The sequence below is a fragment of the Biomphalaria glabrata genome, chromosome 1 (genome assembly GCF_947242115.1).
Source record: "Biomphalaria glabrata chromosome 1, xgBioGlab47.1, whole genome shotgun sequence".
Taxonomy (NCBI): domain Eukaryota; kingdom Metazoa; phylum Mollusca; class Gastropoda; family Planorbidae; genus Biomphalaria; species Biomphalaria glabrata.
In genome coordinates, this window is record NC_074711.1 from 81,895,289 (window position 1) to 81,912,825 (window position 17,537).

Sequence of the window (17,537 nt, forward strand, 5' to 3'; positions counted from 1 at the left end):
AAGTTATTTAACTCTTGGCAATTTATTAAATGAACTAATCCACTGAAATGACGTAAAAAGGTCAAATCAGTCAACCATTTTTAAGAACCAGGGGTGACCTCCGCAACAGTCACGTCTCTTAAAAACTTACAGGTTTCGTGACAGCTAAAACAGAAAAACGTAAGTTCTAGATTTTTAGAAACGAGTTCTTATTTACTTTTTCTGACAGTTGTGTGAATGTTTCTCTTATTAGGGCGTCTTTCCCTTTTATACTTTAGAAATTAACTTAAAAAGTCTTCTGTCATTCTTAGTAATCTTAAATCTAGAATTCCGCGCCGGTTAGAAAGTGAATGTGACTCGTGAGTGGCTGGCGTGTGGGTGTTTTGTCTCATGACATTGTGACTGTAACTGTTATGATTGTGAAAACGTCTGATTAAATAAAATAAAATACATTGTGAAAATGTCTGATTAGAAATATTACATCTAGATCAGATCTACTTCCCCGTCACCACCCTAAGGCCTAGGCTAATGTATTATACATTAAATATGATTAAATTAAAATCACTTCTTTTTTTTTTTTGGTATCCGTGTTGTGGCTTCAAGTTCAGGCTTCATAAATGATAATCATCACTCACCCAAGAATTTCTTTATCTTTTTTTTTTTTTAACCTCCACCATCAACATACAAAATACAGTATAGGTATAGATTATCTAGATTTTACATTTCATTTTGTTTTTGTAAATTTTTAAGCAAAAAAAAAAACATGCCAGTTTTCATATTCTGGTAAAGTGAAATGATTTAAACTTTATCTAAGTCTAAATAAGAATGATGAGTAGAATCTAGCTCAAGAAAATATTAAGAAACTGGAACAGAGACAAAATAGAGCATTGAGATTAATAACAAACGATATTCACATTTGACTAGTGTAACACCTTTAGTAAAATCACTAAATTTAGAAAGCCTTCAGGACACGATAGAAGACTCAAAAGTAAAGTAGCAATTATACATAAAACATTGAACCATAATCTTCAAATACAAAATCAAAATTTAATAAAAATACTCAGAAAGACACAAAGATAAAGGCTAATTCGTCATTCCATTTGCTAGGACAAATTTGTACATGTGCCTGGAATGGGTTGCCTGAGCTAGCCAGGAAAACCAGTGACTTGGCAGATTTAAGTCATTGGTTAATATGTATGACTGAATGCATAACGCGTAAAACGTAATCATCTTTTTTGAAGTAACGTCTGTATTATATAAGATAAGATAAAAATTTCAGACTCAATATATTAAAAGGAAACAAATATAGTTAGATAAAGCTTTTTGAACTGAGTTTATTGATACCTCATTTATTTTTCTAAGTAATTAGAACAGAAGTTATAGCAATTTTAGTGGTGAAAGTTTTGCCTATATATTTTTTTACAAGTTAACTGTACATCTAGTGTAGTAATGTAGTCACTGTTCAAAACTATTTTACAGTAGGCTATTACATTTTAAAGTTTAACAAATCCCTTGGAAACATAAGGAAAACAACCTGATTGAAGTTGAGTCAATTCTATAATATTTATTAATGCACTTGTCTTGTAATTATTATTTTTTTATTTGCTACTCAGTCATCTTTTAATAATTATTTTTAGAACTATTACAATGGGGGATGTAGAAAAAGGCAAGAAAATCTTTGTTCAGAAATGTGCTCAGTGCCATACAGTTGAAGCTGGCGGAAAACATAAAACAGGACCAAACCTCCATGGGCTAATAGGCAGAAAAACTGGCCAATCACCAGGATTCTCTTACACAGCAGCAAACAAAAGCAAAGGTTTGTTGTTTTTCTTTTAATAGTTGCCTAGGTATTGTAAGTATTACCTAGAAAAAGTTAACCTACTTTCACTTACCTAGCTCCCACCCGCTTTTTTTTTTTACTAAATATTTTTTTAGTTTACTTAGATATTACATTGTTTTTAAAACTTGTATTAATGTATTAACTATTTATTAAAAGTAACAAATTGATAATATCATGCTGCAATGTCTTCTTTAGATGTTGTGCTGGATGAATAGCTGTAGTGATTCTATTTCAATTAACTTTTCTGTCACCACATAAGTGTGATAATAGTTCATAGGAAAATAAACACAGAAGCATTATCAATGAACTAATGCCTGAATACTTAAATCATAATCTGATGTATAAAAAGATTATAACAACTCAGTATTATACAAATAATTTATAAATCCGCCAATGAATATTTAATGAACTTTTTTTTTTCTCTCCCTTTTACATTTTGGAATATTCTCAAGAAAAGGGAAAATAAAACAAAAATTGTTTCTTGGCTCTCCTGCCAAATTCCTGTGTTGATGTATCAGTTCCTTTAAGACTTATAAAGTTACTGGTACTTAACCATTTCACCACTAAGCACTTGTAAGAAACTATCTACCCCAACCCTAAGAGAAGGGATATAACTCTGTGTCAGCTATTTAAAAAAATCAATTTTTTGACTAAATTCACAGAAAAAAACTAATAAAACCTAACAAAAACCTTCTTTTTATAATAGAAAAAATAGACCTTGGGTTAAGCATCATATTTGAAGTCATAAATAGGCCTACAGAGCTCAAAAACATTAAAATATCACGTCATATTTAGTTGCCTTATAAATTTCTTGTTTGACTAGATCTAACATATTTAATACTGGATCTAGCATCAGTTTTTTATTTATTTTCACTACTATCGGTCTTAAATGGTTCTAAATCACTTACCCCAATCATTATATCCTTATTCTACAGCTTAAACATTAATATTCCCATTAAAATCTTATTCTAAACATAAGCCTGAATATGTTCCATTTTCTAGGCTAGCAAAAAAAAACACGTAATTTTAAAAAAAATCATAAAAATCCATTTTAACATGCTAGAGATACAAAATAAACACCTAAAAAAGCATCGTTCTTCTAGGTCAGAGTTAGTAAAGGTATAAATAGTTATTTAAAAACTAGCAGTGCGTGCGTAAACGAAATAACCCAAAATCGGCGACTCTAGTTGTCAACCAGTAGCGGTGACTCTAGTTGTCAAAGAGTTAATAAATTGGTGCTGCATTACCAACTAACTTCTCTTGTGGATAATTTGGGCTGCTAAAGCAACTCTTTCTTTGCATTTTGGCATGTGACAAAATGGTTATAAAGTTAATGTTTCTATTTTTATTCTTGCTTTAGCAAGCTGCAATATTAGTTTTTTCTGTTATTGCTTCAGTTTCATTTTGGTTACAGTACCATATATGTTTTGTACTTGCAGGTATAACATGGGATAAAGATACTCTGTTTGAATATCTTGAAAACCCCAAGAAATATATTCCAGGAACAAAGATGGTGTTTGCAGGTCTGAAAAAGAAGGAAGAACGTCTAGACCTTATAGCTTACTTAGAGGAAGCTACTAAATAAAGATTCAGCTGCCACTTTCAACTATTGACAAATATGTAATGGACAGAGCATCCTATATATATATATGTATATTTGGTGATTGAAGTGTGTTTGTTTAGATGGGGTTTCTTTTGACCAGAGTGTTGACTGTAATTTATTGACATTTATAATCCTTGTATTTGTATTTTAAGCAATTTTTAGTAAAAAAAAAAAAATAAGTAAATTAGAAAGCTAAGTATTCTGATGACATCAAGACTATTATATCTAGAACAAACAGATTGTTGCTACTGCAGTATTAGGCTATAAAGTATTGTCATCCTATTAGCACAAATTGTGGAACACAGTAACTTCTTATAAAAAATATAGCTGTTTAAACCTACATATTTGTTTTATTTGTATTTTTTGTTTGTTTGTTTATGGTTACACATACATTATATGCTCACAAATTTGTTCAGCTTGAATAGAATTTAATTAGAGGCCAAGAAAACTTATCTCATAAAGAAACATTAGCCTGCTTTTTAAAAAGAAAACCAGTAGAAATCCTTAAATATAATCAACTTAAATATTTAAAATTTACAATGCTCCATACTTAACAGTACATTGGGCTAACTATGTTGTCTTTTGCTGAAATCAAAATATGTTGATTGAACATTCATTTGTACAGATATTCATTCGTTTGTTTAAAAAAAAAATCCCTAAATAATAGTAAAATGTAATTTTATCTTTTTTTTTTTTTTTAATGTTTAATTAATAATGACCTTTTTAATACTAAGATAACATTCACCTCTATTAAATTTCAGCAGAAAATAACTTTTGTTTACTGGTGCAATTTTTAATTTGATTTTAGAATTAGTTGGGTTTTAGGCTAGGTTTCTAATAAATTTGTGGGTAATATTTGAAAACAGCACATGGGCTTAAGTCTCTCTTGCTTTAATTCCATTTATTTGAAGTTTGAATCAAGTTATCTTAACCAGATGGACTTGGTTGGCCACATACATTTTAAAGATTCCATGGCTGGCTGCTCAAAACTTCAATGACACTAGATATTCTCATTAGTCACTAACAGTATGCTCAGTAAACAATTAGGACAGTAATCTGTCTTCAAAATTTTTTTTTAGTTAGATCTGGTTCCAGCAGTAAAGTTTAAAATGTCTATAAATTCTGCATAAAGTACATTTTTTGTACACATCCTTTCACAAATAATGTTCATCTGAATTATGCAGATTGATTTGATTTGCAGGGTAGAAAATGTGAACTGCTGCAACTTGATACATGTGCTCACTAGTGAGCCATGATGGCTTATTCTTACCCAATTTCAATATTCACACGTAATAAATATTATTCAATGCTCTCTTAACCAGTGGAAGTATGTTGTCTTGCAGTACCGGTACTTGATAAAAATATGTGCAGTTTAGTTCATATAAATTTGATAGGGATTCCCTTGCTTGCATTATAGAAAATCATTCTGGAATATGAGAAAAGTTTTAGCTTTGTTGCTACTGCAAAGTGCTGCCCACAATCTGTGGCTTGTTGATGCCTGGTCTAAATCACTTCTACAACCCTTCCCCATATCTATATATATATAACCTTAATCAATGTATTGAGCATACACCTTTAAAGTCCCTAGGTTATTTTGAAATTAACCAAAAAATTGTCTCATCTGATAAAATCCAGCAATACAGACAACTATTAAAAGAAAAAAAAAGTAAATTGAGACATCTTGCAACATCTTGTTTATTATTATTTTTTAAAATTTCTCATTCAACAGTTGTTTTTTCTATGAATATAGTAAAGCAATATAAAACTTATCTGAACATAAAATTCTCTAATATTCACACTAAAAAGAAAAAACATTTATATAAATGCTAAATAGTTAGCATAGTACATTACTGAAGACATACTTAGTAGTCTTTACATTAGATTTTCAATATTTAACATTCTAATCAGGTTTTTGTCAACAGAAGCAATAAATACTTGGACAAGGTTTCTGGCCTTTAAAAACATGACAAGGTTTCTGGCCTTTAAAAACATAAGTACAGCTTTGCAATATGGTACAATGAGAACCAATAAATATTTGGACAAGGTTTCTGGCCTTCTAAAAACATAAGTATAGCTTTGCAATACTGGCACTACAAAATTTTTAAACAATTTGAATTACTAATGACTTGAAGGTGAGACTTTTTTTCTTGACATTCTCAATACATAGTGTCACGACAAAGTCTCAATGATTAACAGAATAAGTGCATCAACGCTAGGACCTTTGGTAAAATTGAGAGGCAGTAGGCATGGATAACGGTATATATTTCAACTTACAAAGTGAATAGTTAATGTTGACTATATAAAGATGCAAAGAAGGTACGAATACACTTAGCAAGTGTGGCTCTGACAATAAGAGCAGACAAGTTTAAGAAAATATGTTGAGATGTTACTACAAATGTTGCACTTAGTAAAAAAAATGCAAAGACCCCCAAATTAAAAAAAAAACATTCACAGAAAAGCTCCATAGTGTGGATGATGAAAAAAAAAAAAGAAAAGCTGCAATGAATTAGCATCTAGACAAGCTGGTCTAATTAATGACAAACTGATGCCATTTACTTTCTGACAGGAGAAAAAAAATCATGAGACAGGTTTGTCCAAGATATAGTCTTTACCTGGCCGCAAGATGAGCACATATGGACAAGAGGACCAGAACTTGAAAGAGAATCATAACTTCAAAATGATATAGATACACAGATTTTATTTATTGTATTGGTGCTACCCTAAATTAAAGACAAATAAGTTAAGCCTTTTGTTTTTTTTTTCACTTCCAAAATAAATTTTAAAAAACCATTAGTTTCTAACATACCATATCAATTTTGTAGGCAAATAATTCAGAACTCACTTTTAGGCAGTTGGTGGAAACAAATCTTCCAAAGATACAAACTAAAATGATTAGTACATACCAGCTAACATGATAAAATAAAAACAATTACAAAATACAATTTGATTGTACAATAAAAACTTAACTAAAGGATCATTTTTTTATTCATTTTTTTTTCTTGACAGTACCTTGGAGGAATGTCTGATAGTTTGCAATTGGTTCCTGTCTAAAAAAATGTTTGTTTTAAGATAAAGAGCTTTTTATTTTTAGAGTTAACATGTTCTGTAAAAATTACTCTTAATGGTTTAGATTTTTAAAATCCAAAAATAAATATTATCCGGTAATTAGAAATATTTAGCCAGAACAGTTGCTTTATTAATAAGAAATAATAAAAAATTGTAAGACATCCTGAAACACTCAAGCCTACCACTTCTACTGCATATGATTCATTCACATAATTTTTACTTAGGATAACACATTTCTTGAAGTAAATCACAGTATTTTAAGCAAGAACTGAATTTTAAAAATACATTGTATAACAAGAACCATAACATTACAATTCATTTTTATTAAAAGTGTTATATATAACAATAATGAGTTTATATAATACAAATTTTGATGGCACAAGCATTTAAAATTTTTTTTTGTTTGAATCAAAATGTCAAAAACTCTTGTTAAAAATATAGATTCAGATTCTTGGATTATCATCATTGCTTTCTATTGTGTTTAATGGATGAATTTGCTCTGATACTTCTATATTTAACGATGTATCTCTCTCATCTGCCAGTGGACCATAATGCCGGTTTAAAAAGAACCGATTAAAGCTCCAGAGGAAAACAAAAATACAACAAAGCAACACTGTCTGACCCAAAAGAAGGTAACAGAACCACATGTTGCTTAGTTCAGTCATTAGAATGCCTAACATCAAAGGATTGATCATAGTTCCCACAGAAGCTGATACAAGAATACAAGAAGAAATAGGACCAGTAACTCTGAGTAACTCAGCCTCTGTCCATGAAAAACCAGCAGGGAAGACAGCTGACATGCTTATACCTGCCAGCACAACAAAAAAAATTAATGCATTCAGAGCAGAGGGGTTGACCACTGCAAAGGAAGCACTAACAAAAAAACTAGAATAAGCTATGAGCATGAGTAAGCAACATAGACACAACAAATGAAAGGCTTTCAAAAATTTGGATATAAATATCATTGAAAATCTAGCAGCAGCAAATGATGCCCAGTAGATAGCTGTTATAAATGCCCCCTTTGATTTACTCACATAGCTATATTCTTTAACTAAAAATGTCATGAGAAATGATGCAAATGTATCCTCGACACAACAATATAACATGTAGAAGGAACAGAGAACAAAAATTGTAAACAATAAAGTTATTTTGGACAGCTTTCGCTGTGTGACTTGTTCAGATTTGCTACTAGTCTTGCTTTTCTTTTTCTTTTTTAGATCTTGAAAGAATAGAACAAGGAATGGAATGGCTGAAAAAAATGTCCAGACTCCTGAAATTAAAAAGGCCCAATGTACATTTGTAGTCTGGGGAAGTTTCTCATTTAAACCTATATCTACTGTAGAGTTGACTGAGGTCAAGTTACTGTCATTTGTGAATACTGATGTATTTCTCCAGCTTGTTATATTTTCCAAGATTTCACTTTCCTCAATCTTTTCAGCGAGAAATGGCTCAGAGTACAATGGAGATATTACTCCTCCCAAGGCAAAAGAAAAATGTAAGAGTTGCATTAAAACTTGTCCATCGTTGCCCCAGATTCGCATATGTTCAGCATTTCCAGCTGTGGACACAATACAAAAATTTATAGGTATGTCTTTTACTTTAAACAATATTCCTACACAAGAAGGGTGAGGGAAACTCCCAAAACATGGAAGTTAAAACAGGAAGCTATACTAAAAAGTCAATACAGTATTTATAAATGTAATGTGTTTATTAAATCTTTTTATTTAAAGCAACTTAGTATTCTTACTAATTTCCAAATAAAGAAAAAACAGCTTGTAAATATATATAAAACTGAAACTAGATAATAAATCCAGAGTTGCAATAACAAATGAACTCTAGAACAAAGTAATATTTTCACACACAGGATGAACTCAGAGCAGTGTTGCGGGGAAATTCTCAGAATAAAATATTAAGTCAGGTAAATAGGGCCTTATATTTAAGTCAGCCTTTATGATAATAAAAGCTACAGCATGTGGGTTTTCAGCTTGCAAATTTTCCAAAAAAGAAAAGTTGTTAAGCAATCAGTAGATGTTCTCCAGTGACCTTAATATTCCAATGTCTTGCTTCTAGAGCCTCAATCGACACTTAGTGGATGTTCAAGAGATAATTATAAAAATGCTTCAAATAAGGACAGTCAAATTAGTAAAAAAACGAATCTAAACAAAACCCGTTTCATTCATTGGAATACTTAACAAGGCATCTGTTGCACTTGAATAAAGTTGGTGAATTTACCTTCATGTGATAATATTGTGGTGGGTCTTTAATATAGAGTGAAAGAAGTTTTGGCCCATTGTGTTCTTATAATAGGCCTACAGGTCTAGTGCTGTATGATATGCTTATTTATTTGATTCAGTTCTGTTTCCCTTGCTCTATTAAACACAAATATAGGAGAGAGAACAAAAAATGCAGCAAACTAAAACAAACATTCTTACTTGTATCAACACACCCAGCACATGTTCCAACAATGGAACGAATAAAAATCATGAGAGGATACAGACTACAATATGGAGTTAGTGTTGTGGTAATGCCAAGAATGACCAGAGTAAAAAACTGTAATAATGGCCTGTTGACCTGCAGAACAAAGAGGAAACAGTTTTAATATATTCTTTAGTTAAATTTATTTTAATATAACAGCTGTAAGCAGTGAAAGTAGAGGGGGTGGGGTGATGTTGTCAAGATGTCAAATTTTAAAGCTAAAAGGGACACATGCTATTACCATCTACAAAATTCAATTCCTAGTAATTATCATGGAGTAAATTATCAATTCTTTTTTTATTACTATTGAAAAAATGAATGATTCATTATTTTCTCAACATTTCAGTCTTTTCTGTTTGGTTCTATTTCATGTTTGGAACAATGAAAAGTTTAACAATCCAAGTTTTTCTGTTACGGATGATGCGTGTAATGTGCTTGTCTGCTGAAGTGAATGATAGCAAAGTTAAGCAGTAAAGTTTTCACAAACTCATTGTGGCACACTGAGGGAACATCTATGAGAGGATATAGGTTAATGAAAAAGGGAAAAAAAATATGTTTCTTGGTTTCAAACTAAGAAGTTCAGATAAAACTCAATGTGGTGAAAATACTGAGAAAAGCTTGCAGCCAAACTACTATTATACCTAATCACAACAACCAATACAAAGTATTTGAAACAATTACTTCATTTTAACCTTAAAATTTATTTAAAAAAAATACTCAATAACATTACACTGATAAATTCAAAGTGGTTAACATATCCCCTTTGTAATTTAGAACATACTTACTCTAGTGTATAAAGCTCCACTTAAGATCGAACCAGTCAAATAACCAATTGAGCTACCTGTGAAAAACGCAGATGCTTTTTCAACATCAGTATTAGTCACAATTTGGAGATCCAGAAAACTTGGTCCCATTTGTCCAACACATATTCCCTGCAGAATGTAGAGTTTGCTTTTTTAAAATCCCAGTTACATTAATTACCTCACATTTAATGTTCACCTGACAATGACATGCCTAATTGTTAATCTACCCTTAGTTGAGAGCCATGAGTTAACTACAAAATGATTAATTTGTCTAGTTTTTATAGTAGTATATTACCAGTTGTTTATTGTAATGGTGAAATACTGTCACAGTATTTCTTGCTGTTATACAGTCTAACACGTTCATGAGTTCTTACATACATCCAATTCATAAAGATGAAAGATGGCAACTCAGTTCTCCAATGTTTTAATAACTTGAACTTATTGTCAAGTACATAATAAGTTAAAAGCTATGTGAGAACATAAAATAATAATCTACCTTCTAGTTCAACCATTGTTAAGCAACTGATTTCTTTCAGGTCTTCAGAACTTTTTTTGTTCACTTATCCTCTGTACAGAGAACCCCCCGCGCCTCATATTTCCTGCCCAGTGTCAGGCATGTATGTAAAGATTTTTCTACACCAAGTGCTTTTTGATTCCTTCTGCAAAATTGTGTCTATAAGCTAGTTAATTTAATAAGGTATAATTTCTCAGCAACCTAGCCTAGTTCAATAATAAATAAATAATAGGACATCATTTGTTTATGATAATACTTACTGCTTCCTATGGGGGCCACATGGAAATCTTGTGATAATGAGGTTTGTCATTTACTTACCAAAGAAAACAATGATATAGCTATCCAGACAGAATGAAGCACTTTGTTTCTATAGTGAGAATCCTTTAAATTTTCCAAAACACTCTTCTGCTTTGGTTTAGATAATCCATTCTGTTGAATATTCGTGTCCTGAGTTACCTTCTCAACACAGCCGTTTGTTGTTTCCGCCATATTACAAAGTTAACAACAGCTCCAAAATCTAAAAGTCAAAATGTTGAATCATTTTAATGAAATAATATTGGTAAATGTGTTAATCAGTAAGTTAAAAAAAAAAAAAAACAGAAGAAAAAAAATCCACCTAGATATGGGCTATCTTATCAGAAAGAAAAAAAAACTTGCATTATTTGACAATTTTATTGAGTACACACTCAATTCCTTTATAATTTTTTGTAGGGCTTACAAGTAAATAAAGTTCATGATTTTTTTATTTTTTTTTACATATATATTAATGACTAAGTGCATTTTTGTTTTAACAAGTACTGGTACTTAAAGCATGAACCATATCAAATAATACAAATTATAAACAGACAATTTTTATTAAAGGTTTCGCTTTAAATTTCTTGAAATATTTTTTGGTGAAAATTGGTTTTCTAGCCCCGAATTCATAGCTGCCATCTGCTCCTGTTTGCTACTGGTGATCTGTCCCTGCAAAGCTGCCATCTGTTCCTGCATGCTACTGGCAAGCTGTTCCAGCAAGTCCGGTTCGACTTGAAAAGATATGTGTCCGGATCTTCTTTTTCCTTCACCAGTTCTTCCCGAAGGCGTGCTCGTAATGTTTCTTTGTTGCCGCTCGTCTTCAGATCTCGACCACGGAGCTCTTCCTTCAGTTCCTTCACAAGGAGTTGGTCTAGCGTTTTCGTAGTAGCCATAGCAGATCCGATCCCACTTCTGACACCAGTTGTTACGAATCTCACTATCCAGGCTCTCTGCAAACTGCACCATACACCACCAACTTAAAGAACTTGACAACTCAGGGCTCCAAAGTAACGTAACACTTTAATAGTTGAATAAATAACAGCCAATACTGTACAATTGGCAACACGTACACTGTACAAATATCTCTCAGATAACACCGTTCCGCCGTATCAACTCTTGCACTGGCCTCTCCGTCTCGTTCCAGGCTTGCACTGCGTTCAGCAGTTCAGGACTGACTTCACACACTAGGCTCGTTGTGTCGGACTCGATCACAGACCAAGATCAAGACGCCGTTCGTCTCAACTGTACTTGATAGTACTCCGCACGGAACCGTCGTAATGCTCTATACAGAACCACACCGTTGAACTGTGCTGTAGTCGACCGTGTTCTGAACTCTTGTCGTGAACCTCCTTTCTGAACCTTGCTGTATTGAGCCCCTTTTCTCGACCGACCTGACTACGACACCTCTGCTCTTTATATAGGGTCCCTACTGGCCTTCTCGAACCGGACAGAACGCCGCTCGACGTTTCTAGGTGGTCAGATGACTACAACTCTCATGACGCTGCGATCCTTCCCGAACCGTCCTGTTGATACTCGACTCGGCTGACAGTCGTAGCTCGTCACGGTTGACCGCTCGTCTAGCGCTGACCTGGGGCGATTTGCGTCGGCTGACTACACACACACCACTACCCCCATCTGTGCCACCACCAGGTTTATAACAATATATATCAATATATACTGAATTTAAAAAAAAGCAAAAGATATACCACATGTCAGCATTACAATTTTTTTTTTAGAAAAATTATTATACATAATTAACATTACTTAACTAGTGATTTTAAAATTAGGAAGTGTGCAATATTGAAGAGAAGTATATTAATTATAACCAGTTAAATATTAATTAGTAGATTAGTAATAATTCAATACATTTCTGTAAGCTTAAAGCTAATGACATTACTTTAGATTTGGATACAAAGGGAAGCTTTCAAACATTAATTTTTAAAAGACATGATACAGTAAAATTAAAATTAGGAGATAAACAAAAATGAAACATTCAAGCACAATTTCCACCCAAAAGATAATACCAATTATTAAGAGTATCAAAGAAGTGAAAGAAAGATTATAAAAAATATTATTGACCTGATTCATAGTAAATCAGTTACTCAGCTAAAAACTCAAAACACTTCAGTTTTTTATTGAATTCCATAGATTTAACAAGAAAAACAAAAACTTAAAAAAAAATTTGTAATAGATCTAGACCAAGAACAATAAATCTGTGATATTACTAATATTTTTACCAAATGTTTTTGTTTAGCACTATTTCATGCTTTTAACTTTCTCAAATATGCTATGATCATATCACTTACCTGGACCAATTGGGAAAATTGGATAATTACCTTACTAAATGGTAACTGTTGACATTTTATCCATTTTCTCTTTGCACATGAGTCACAATCAAAACTGAAAGAAAAGAAAATTTAATTGTGAAACAACCAATATAAAAACCAAAGCTTATTTAAGGGGAAATAACAGCTAATTACTACCATTTATCTGAAAATAACAGGATTTAGCTCCCTTTCTGCTACATAAAACAAAATTAATTAATTAGTACTAAATGATTATCTAATTGGTAAATTTTTGGATTGATTCATGTATTGTTTATCAGCTATGAATAATTATGCATAATTTAAGTGGGAAGTGGGAGAAAAAAACATGTTCAAACTTTTTACCCGACAAACAAGATTGTTTCATATTTCAGCAAAGTCGCTTTGTATTTCAATTAAAGTCTACATCTTCGTTGTCTTGACAGTGTTTCTTTGTTGGATAACATGGTTGATCTCCAGGAATAAATGAGTTTTGTTTATGCATAGACTCTGTCAGCATGAGATTTAACAACGGTTGTTGAATATCTTGTGCTTGCGGGGACACAGAGTTATGATTTCACTGTATTTTCTTTGGCAGAGGATTCCAGCAATATTTGCTTTTTTAACTTTTTTTTTCTGCTCCTCCTTTGTGCTTCTTTTTCTATTCTAATGCATATTGACTACCAATAATTTTTGGTTACTACCAGATTTTGCACAGTCACGCAGTAAAATTATCTAGGAATTTCTTAATCTATTTTAAAGCTATTAAGTTTGTATAGGAAAAATAACCATTACTTATAATGAAAATATCCCTTTTTTGTTTTCACAGTTTTGGTGGAGTAAGGGGGAGGTGAAGGTGAAAACGATAGTCTCAATGCTCTATTAAATTTCTATCGTCTACGAAACTCAATTTCAACTTTTGACCTGGGGTGTGTGTCTCGCTGGCTTAGTCAGTGACAAACTATCCTCTCTCTTGTTCCATGTCAACCGATGTAAGGTCGAATGCCACAAAAAAAAATCATAACTTTCTAACTGTTAAACATACAGTCATAATTTATACACCATTGGAAAGTTCTGCTAAAGTATTTTAATGATGTACTAACGTCAGTAACGAAAAATTGGTTTTTCAAAGATAATTTTTTTTTCACATCCCTACCTATAGTTATGGCGAAATATAGTTTTATGCATTAATTTACATTAAAAATACTTAAAATTTAAACTGTTAAAAATATGCTGCAACAATATTAAAAGGAAATAATTCTGATTCAGTTATCTCTGAATATCAATTTCAAAATTTAAAAACTCCAATAATGAAAGATAAAAATCCATATTTTTGACCCTGGCATTTTTTTAGAGTTAGAGCATGGAATAGCTTGCCTGAGCCAGCCAGGAAAACCAATGACTGACAGAATTTAAGTCATTGCTTAACATGCATGACTAGAATAGACTTGATGCATGACACGTAGGACATAATGATAATCTTCTTTTTTTGAAGTATTAGTAATTACTAATTAGTAACGTCTGTATTTTATAAGATAAGATAACCTCTGACGCCCCTGTTCTACTTCTAGATGTTGACTTTACTTTAGAATTAGATCTAGAGACTAGACTCTATATAAGTATAGACTAATAGAGTAGATTCTAGATTTGAGTAGATTAATGATTTAATCATTAAATAATCTAGTCAGTCTTAGAGTCTAGATCAGGCATGTCAAACTCATTAAGGTGTATGGGCCGCATCAAAACTTACTATGACTTGAGGGGCGGCAGCCAAAATCAGTTGCAAAACAGCCTACTTACTACTAGTTTTATGTAAATTAGATATATATAATACAATAGAATACAATAATTAATGGCATACCTGTCCCTTAGCTAAATTTGTAGTACTACTTTGTGACTAAAAATTAATATGATTACGCATTATTTTCTTTGTTCTGATGCTTGGGATACAAGTTTATTAAGTCCTGCTGAAGTTTGTTTTCCACTGACACATTTATCACTGATGACAAATTTCGATGAGATAATCTCGAATGGTGAGGTGCTTATGTAGCTTTCATTATGGAAAAGAACTACTCACAGAGATAAGTGCTTCAAACAACAAGTATTCTGGCTGCAAATTTGCGCAATTCAACGTACTTTTCAGGGTAAATAACTGTAAAATTTTGGCACAGCAACTTCTATATACTTCGATGATATCAAAGAATCTGACTGCTATTCTATCAGCTCTAGTTGCACATTACCAGTAGCAATTTCAGAATCAAATGAGAATGGAGAAACAAGCAAATGATATTCTTGCTCGTATGAAACAAAGTACGAAAACGGTCATTGAAAGCATAATCTACTAACAATTACAGGAGTAAGACATATTGAGCAAATGTTGTAGCCGTATTTAATTTTTTTAGTTCCTGACACGTTGAGAAGTGAACAAGATTTTCTCTTCATATTTGGTTTATCCACAGTCGTAATTTTGCTTGTAAGCACTTCACATGATTACATGCAGTTGTGACAATTTTTGTCTTTACCTTGAAGTTCCAAATTCAAGTCTAGCAGGTGACCAGTGAGATCACCTGCAAATACCAAATCCTGAACCCATTCGTCAGTTTGAAAATGTTCAATAGGTTCACCTTTCATGTTCAGAAACAATACTATTTCCTCACGCAGTGCAAAAAATCTCTTCAATACTTTATGACATGAGAGCCAGCGGACTTCTGTGTAGTAGGGAACACAATCAAATTCGTGTCTAATGTCATCCAGAAACATAGAGAATTGGCGATGATTTAAACTACGGGCGCGAATAAAATTGAGAGCGACTGAAACCGGTCTAATGACATGTTGGAACTGTAATTGCTTTGCGCAGAATGTTTCTTGGTGAATGATGCATTGAAAATGAAGAAATTTAAAATGAGCAACAGTCTCTCTTATTTTTTCAATTAGCTTTGCATCAAAACCATTTCATTTTATGGTTGGTGCGCTATCCGTTGTTAGACTAGCTAAGATAAATTGTACTGCAATATCACCTCCTCTAATTTCTCAAAAACATCCTCACTTCTTGTGGTGTTATGCATAGAAAAGAGCTCAAGTAGTTCCTCATGTATCTCACAATTCCTGTCACAGGCCCTTATGAATATAGCCAACGTCAGTTGACTCATGGAGAGCCAATGAAAATAATTCAAAATCTTTAATTGTTCATGCAATCTGACTGACATGTCATTTATTCTATCTGCTACAGTGTTCCTAGTAAACGAATTTCTGTGAATGCTTTCACCTTTTCTGAACAAATTACTTCGGCTTTAATGACACACTCCTTCATAAAATCACTAGAAATGATTTGCTATGGCTTGCAAATAAGTTTGACGAAATGTAGCTTGCTTTCACTGCAGACTTACTCTCGTTGTTCAGTTAAACAAATATACTATTTTTCAAGTAGCTTGTCATCTCTATTTTCCAGCGTAACAGTTTAACATTATTTTGATAATTTTTAGGTGGCTAAGCGGGCCGCACGCACAGTGGTCGCGGGCCGCCCCGAACGTCGTGTTTGACATGTCTGGTCTAGATCTAATAGATCTATTCAGACCAGTAAGTTGAGACTCACTGATCACTGTGTAAGTCATCGTCATCAGTATTCTTCTTAAACTTAAACTCAATAACTTAATTGAAAGTCAAGTTAAATCTAGACTAGATCTAGACTAGACTAGATTAGATTAAAATCTGGATCTAGTTTCTAGACGATGTCTAGAAAAGAAATTCAATTTTTTAGATTAATTATTTAATAGTCTAGACCTAAATCTCTATACTATATTACTAGATCTAGTTTATATAGAATATAGATCTAGAGTAATCTAGAGATAGAAAAGTTCTTACGTCTTGCGTAACCTCAACAAAGTTGTAAAAATGCATCACCATCAGTTATGGAACTTATACACTAATACAGCAGCTTTTCACTAAGTTGAAAGAAAAACTTAAAATCTGGGTATTTTGACTAAAAATACACAGTCCTATTTTTCTTTACATCTTTATCTATAACTGTAGATCTATGGATGCTAAGCGATAAACAGACATAAACTTGACAAGGGGGCGAAATTTTTTATTTGACAGGACACAAATTGGTTAATAGCCTCATCATTTCATGGCGGGTCGCCCGGGGGACTTCACTAGAGATGAGCCTCCACAATAGGGATTTGAAAAAATGCGAATCTTTTGCGGTTTTGTTTTCAAACATTTTATTTTCCCATTTTTACCAACAATACGGTTGCGTCAACCCATTATGACCTTACCATCCACAAACTCAAAAATGTTATTAAAAAACGTTTACTGTAATATGCATATTAAATATTTGTTTTAAATAAGGAAAAGAGTTTCAATTTACAAGTACTATATTTCTTTCTGGCACTTTCTGTCTCGGAAGACAATGGATGCGCTCAAATGAGTCACTGGATTTCGTCTTAGACGGAGCAGCATTTTCTGATGTGACTGATCAAGCCAATTCTGGAGCGGCAGAGTTTGCCACAGTTCGTGCATGCATATGCATGTTTTAGGGCTAGCTGTATAGGGCCGCTTACATTTCTTTCTCTTGACTAATGCAGCTTCGTTTCTTTTTGCTCTCGGTGAGGTTCGTACTTGCACGCACAGCCTGTCTCCATGCTCTCCGGTCTTGGGCTAT

The 17,537-nt window shown here is 32.5% G+C and overlaps 2 protein-coding genes across 6 annotated transcripts; one reads left to right on the forward strand and one right to left on the reverse strand.

Annotated features, from left to right (window-relative positions):
• Positions 1–3,762, forward strand: LOC106078561 (cytochrome c). The gene is made up of 3 exons (XM_013239458.2): positions 1–159; positions 1,617–1,795; positions 3,259–3,762. Exons 2-3 carry the CDS (start codon positions 1,627–1,629, stop codon positions 3,402–3,404), a joined length of 315 nt encoding a protein of 104 aa, XP_013094912.2. The 5' UTR covers positions 1–159; positions 1,617–1,626; the 3' UTR covers positions 3,405–3,762.
• A 1,337-nt stretch (positions 3,763–5,099) lies between these two features.
• On the reverse strand, positions 5,100–16,842 carry LOC106078558 (sodium-dependent glucose transporter 1A-like). 5 transcript variants are annotated; one of them, XM_056018068.1, is made up of 6 exons: positions 16,739–16,842; positions 12,881–12,974; positions 10,599–10,797; positions 9,749–9,895; positions 8,921–9,059; positions 5,100–8,046 (listed from the first exon to the last, which is right to left on the reverse strand). In XM_056018068.1, the coding sequence occupies exons 3-6, from the start codon at positions 10,767–10,769 to the stop codon at positions 6,932–6,934; spliced, it is 1,572 nt and encodes a 523-aa protein (XP_055874043.1). In that variant the 5' UTR covers positions 10,770–10,797; positions 12,881–12,974; positions 16,739–16,842; the 3' UTR covers positions 5,100–6,931. The 5 variants fall into 5 exon arrangements, with proteins under 5 accessions (XP_055874043.1, XP_013094907.2, XP_055874042.1 ...); XM_013239453.2 differs by having other exon boundaries at positions 12,911–12,974; positions 16,739–16,841; XM_056018067.1 differs by lacking the exon at positions 16,739–16,842 and adding an exon at positions 14,739–16,368 and having other exon boundaries at positions 12,911–12,974.
• Positions 16,843–17,537: the final 695 nt, after the last annotated feature.

Excerpts from the sequence above, each read along its gene's own strand:
- LOC106078558 (XM_056018068.1), bottom strand. The coding sequence starts at position 10,769 with ATGGCGGAAACAACAAACGGCTGTGTTGAGAAGGTAACTCAGGACACG. Across the intron at positions 9,896-10,598 it reads CTATATCATTGTTTTCTTTG|GGAATATGTGTTGGACAAAT; the intron begins GTAAGTAAATGA and ends TACATTCTGCAG. Across the intron at positions 8,047-8,920 it reads TGCTGGGTGTGTTGATACAA|CTGGAAATGCTGAACATATG; the intron begins GTAAGAATGTTT and ends TTGTGTCCACAG.
- LOC106078561 (XM_013239458.2), top strand. The coding sequence starts at position 1,627 with ATGGGGGATGTAGAAAAAGGCAAGAAAATCTTTGTTCAGAAATGTGCT. Across the intron at positions 1,796-3,258 it reads AGCAGCAAACAAAAGCAAAG|GTATAACATGGGATAAAGAT; the intron begins GTTTGTTGTTTT and ends TTGTACTTGCAG.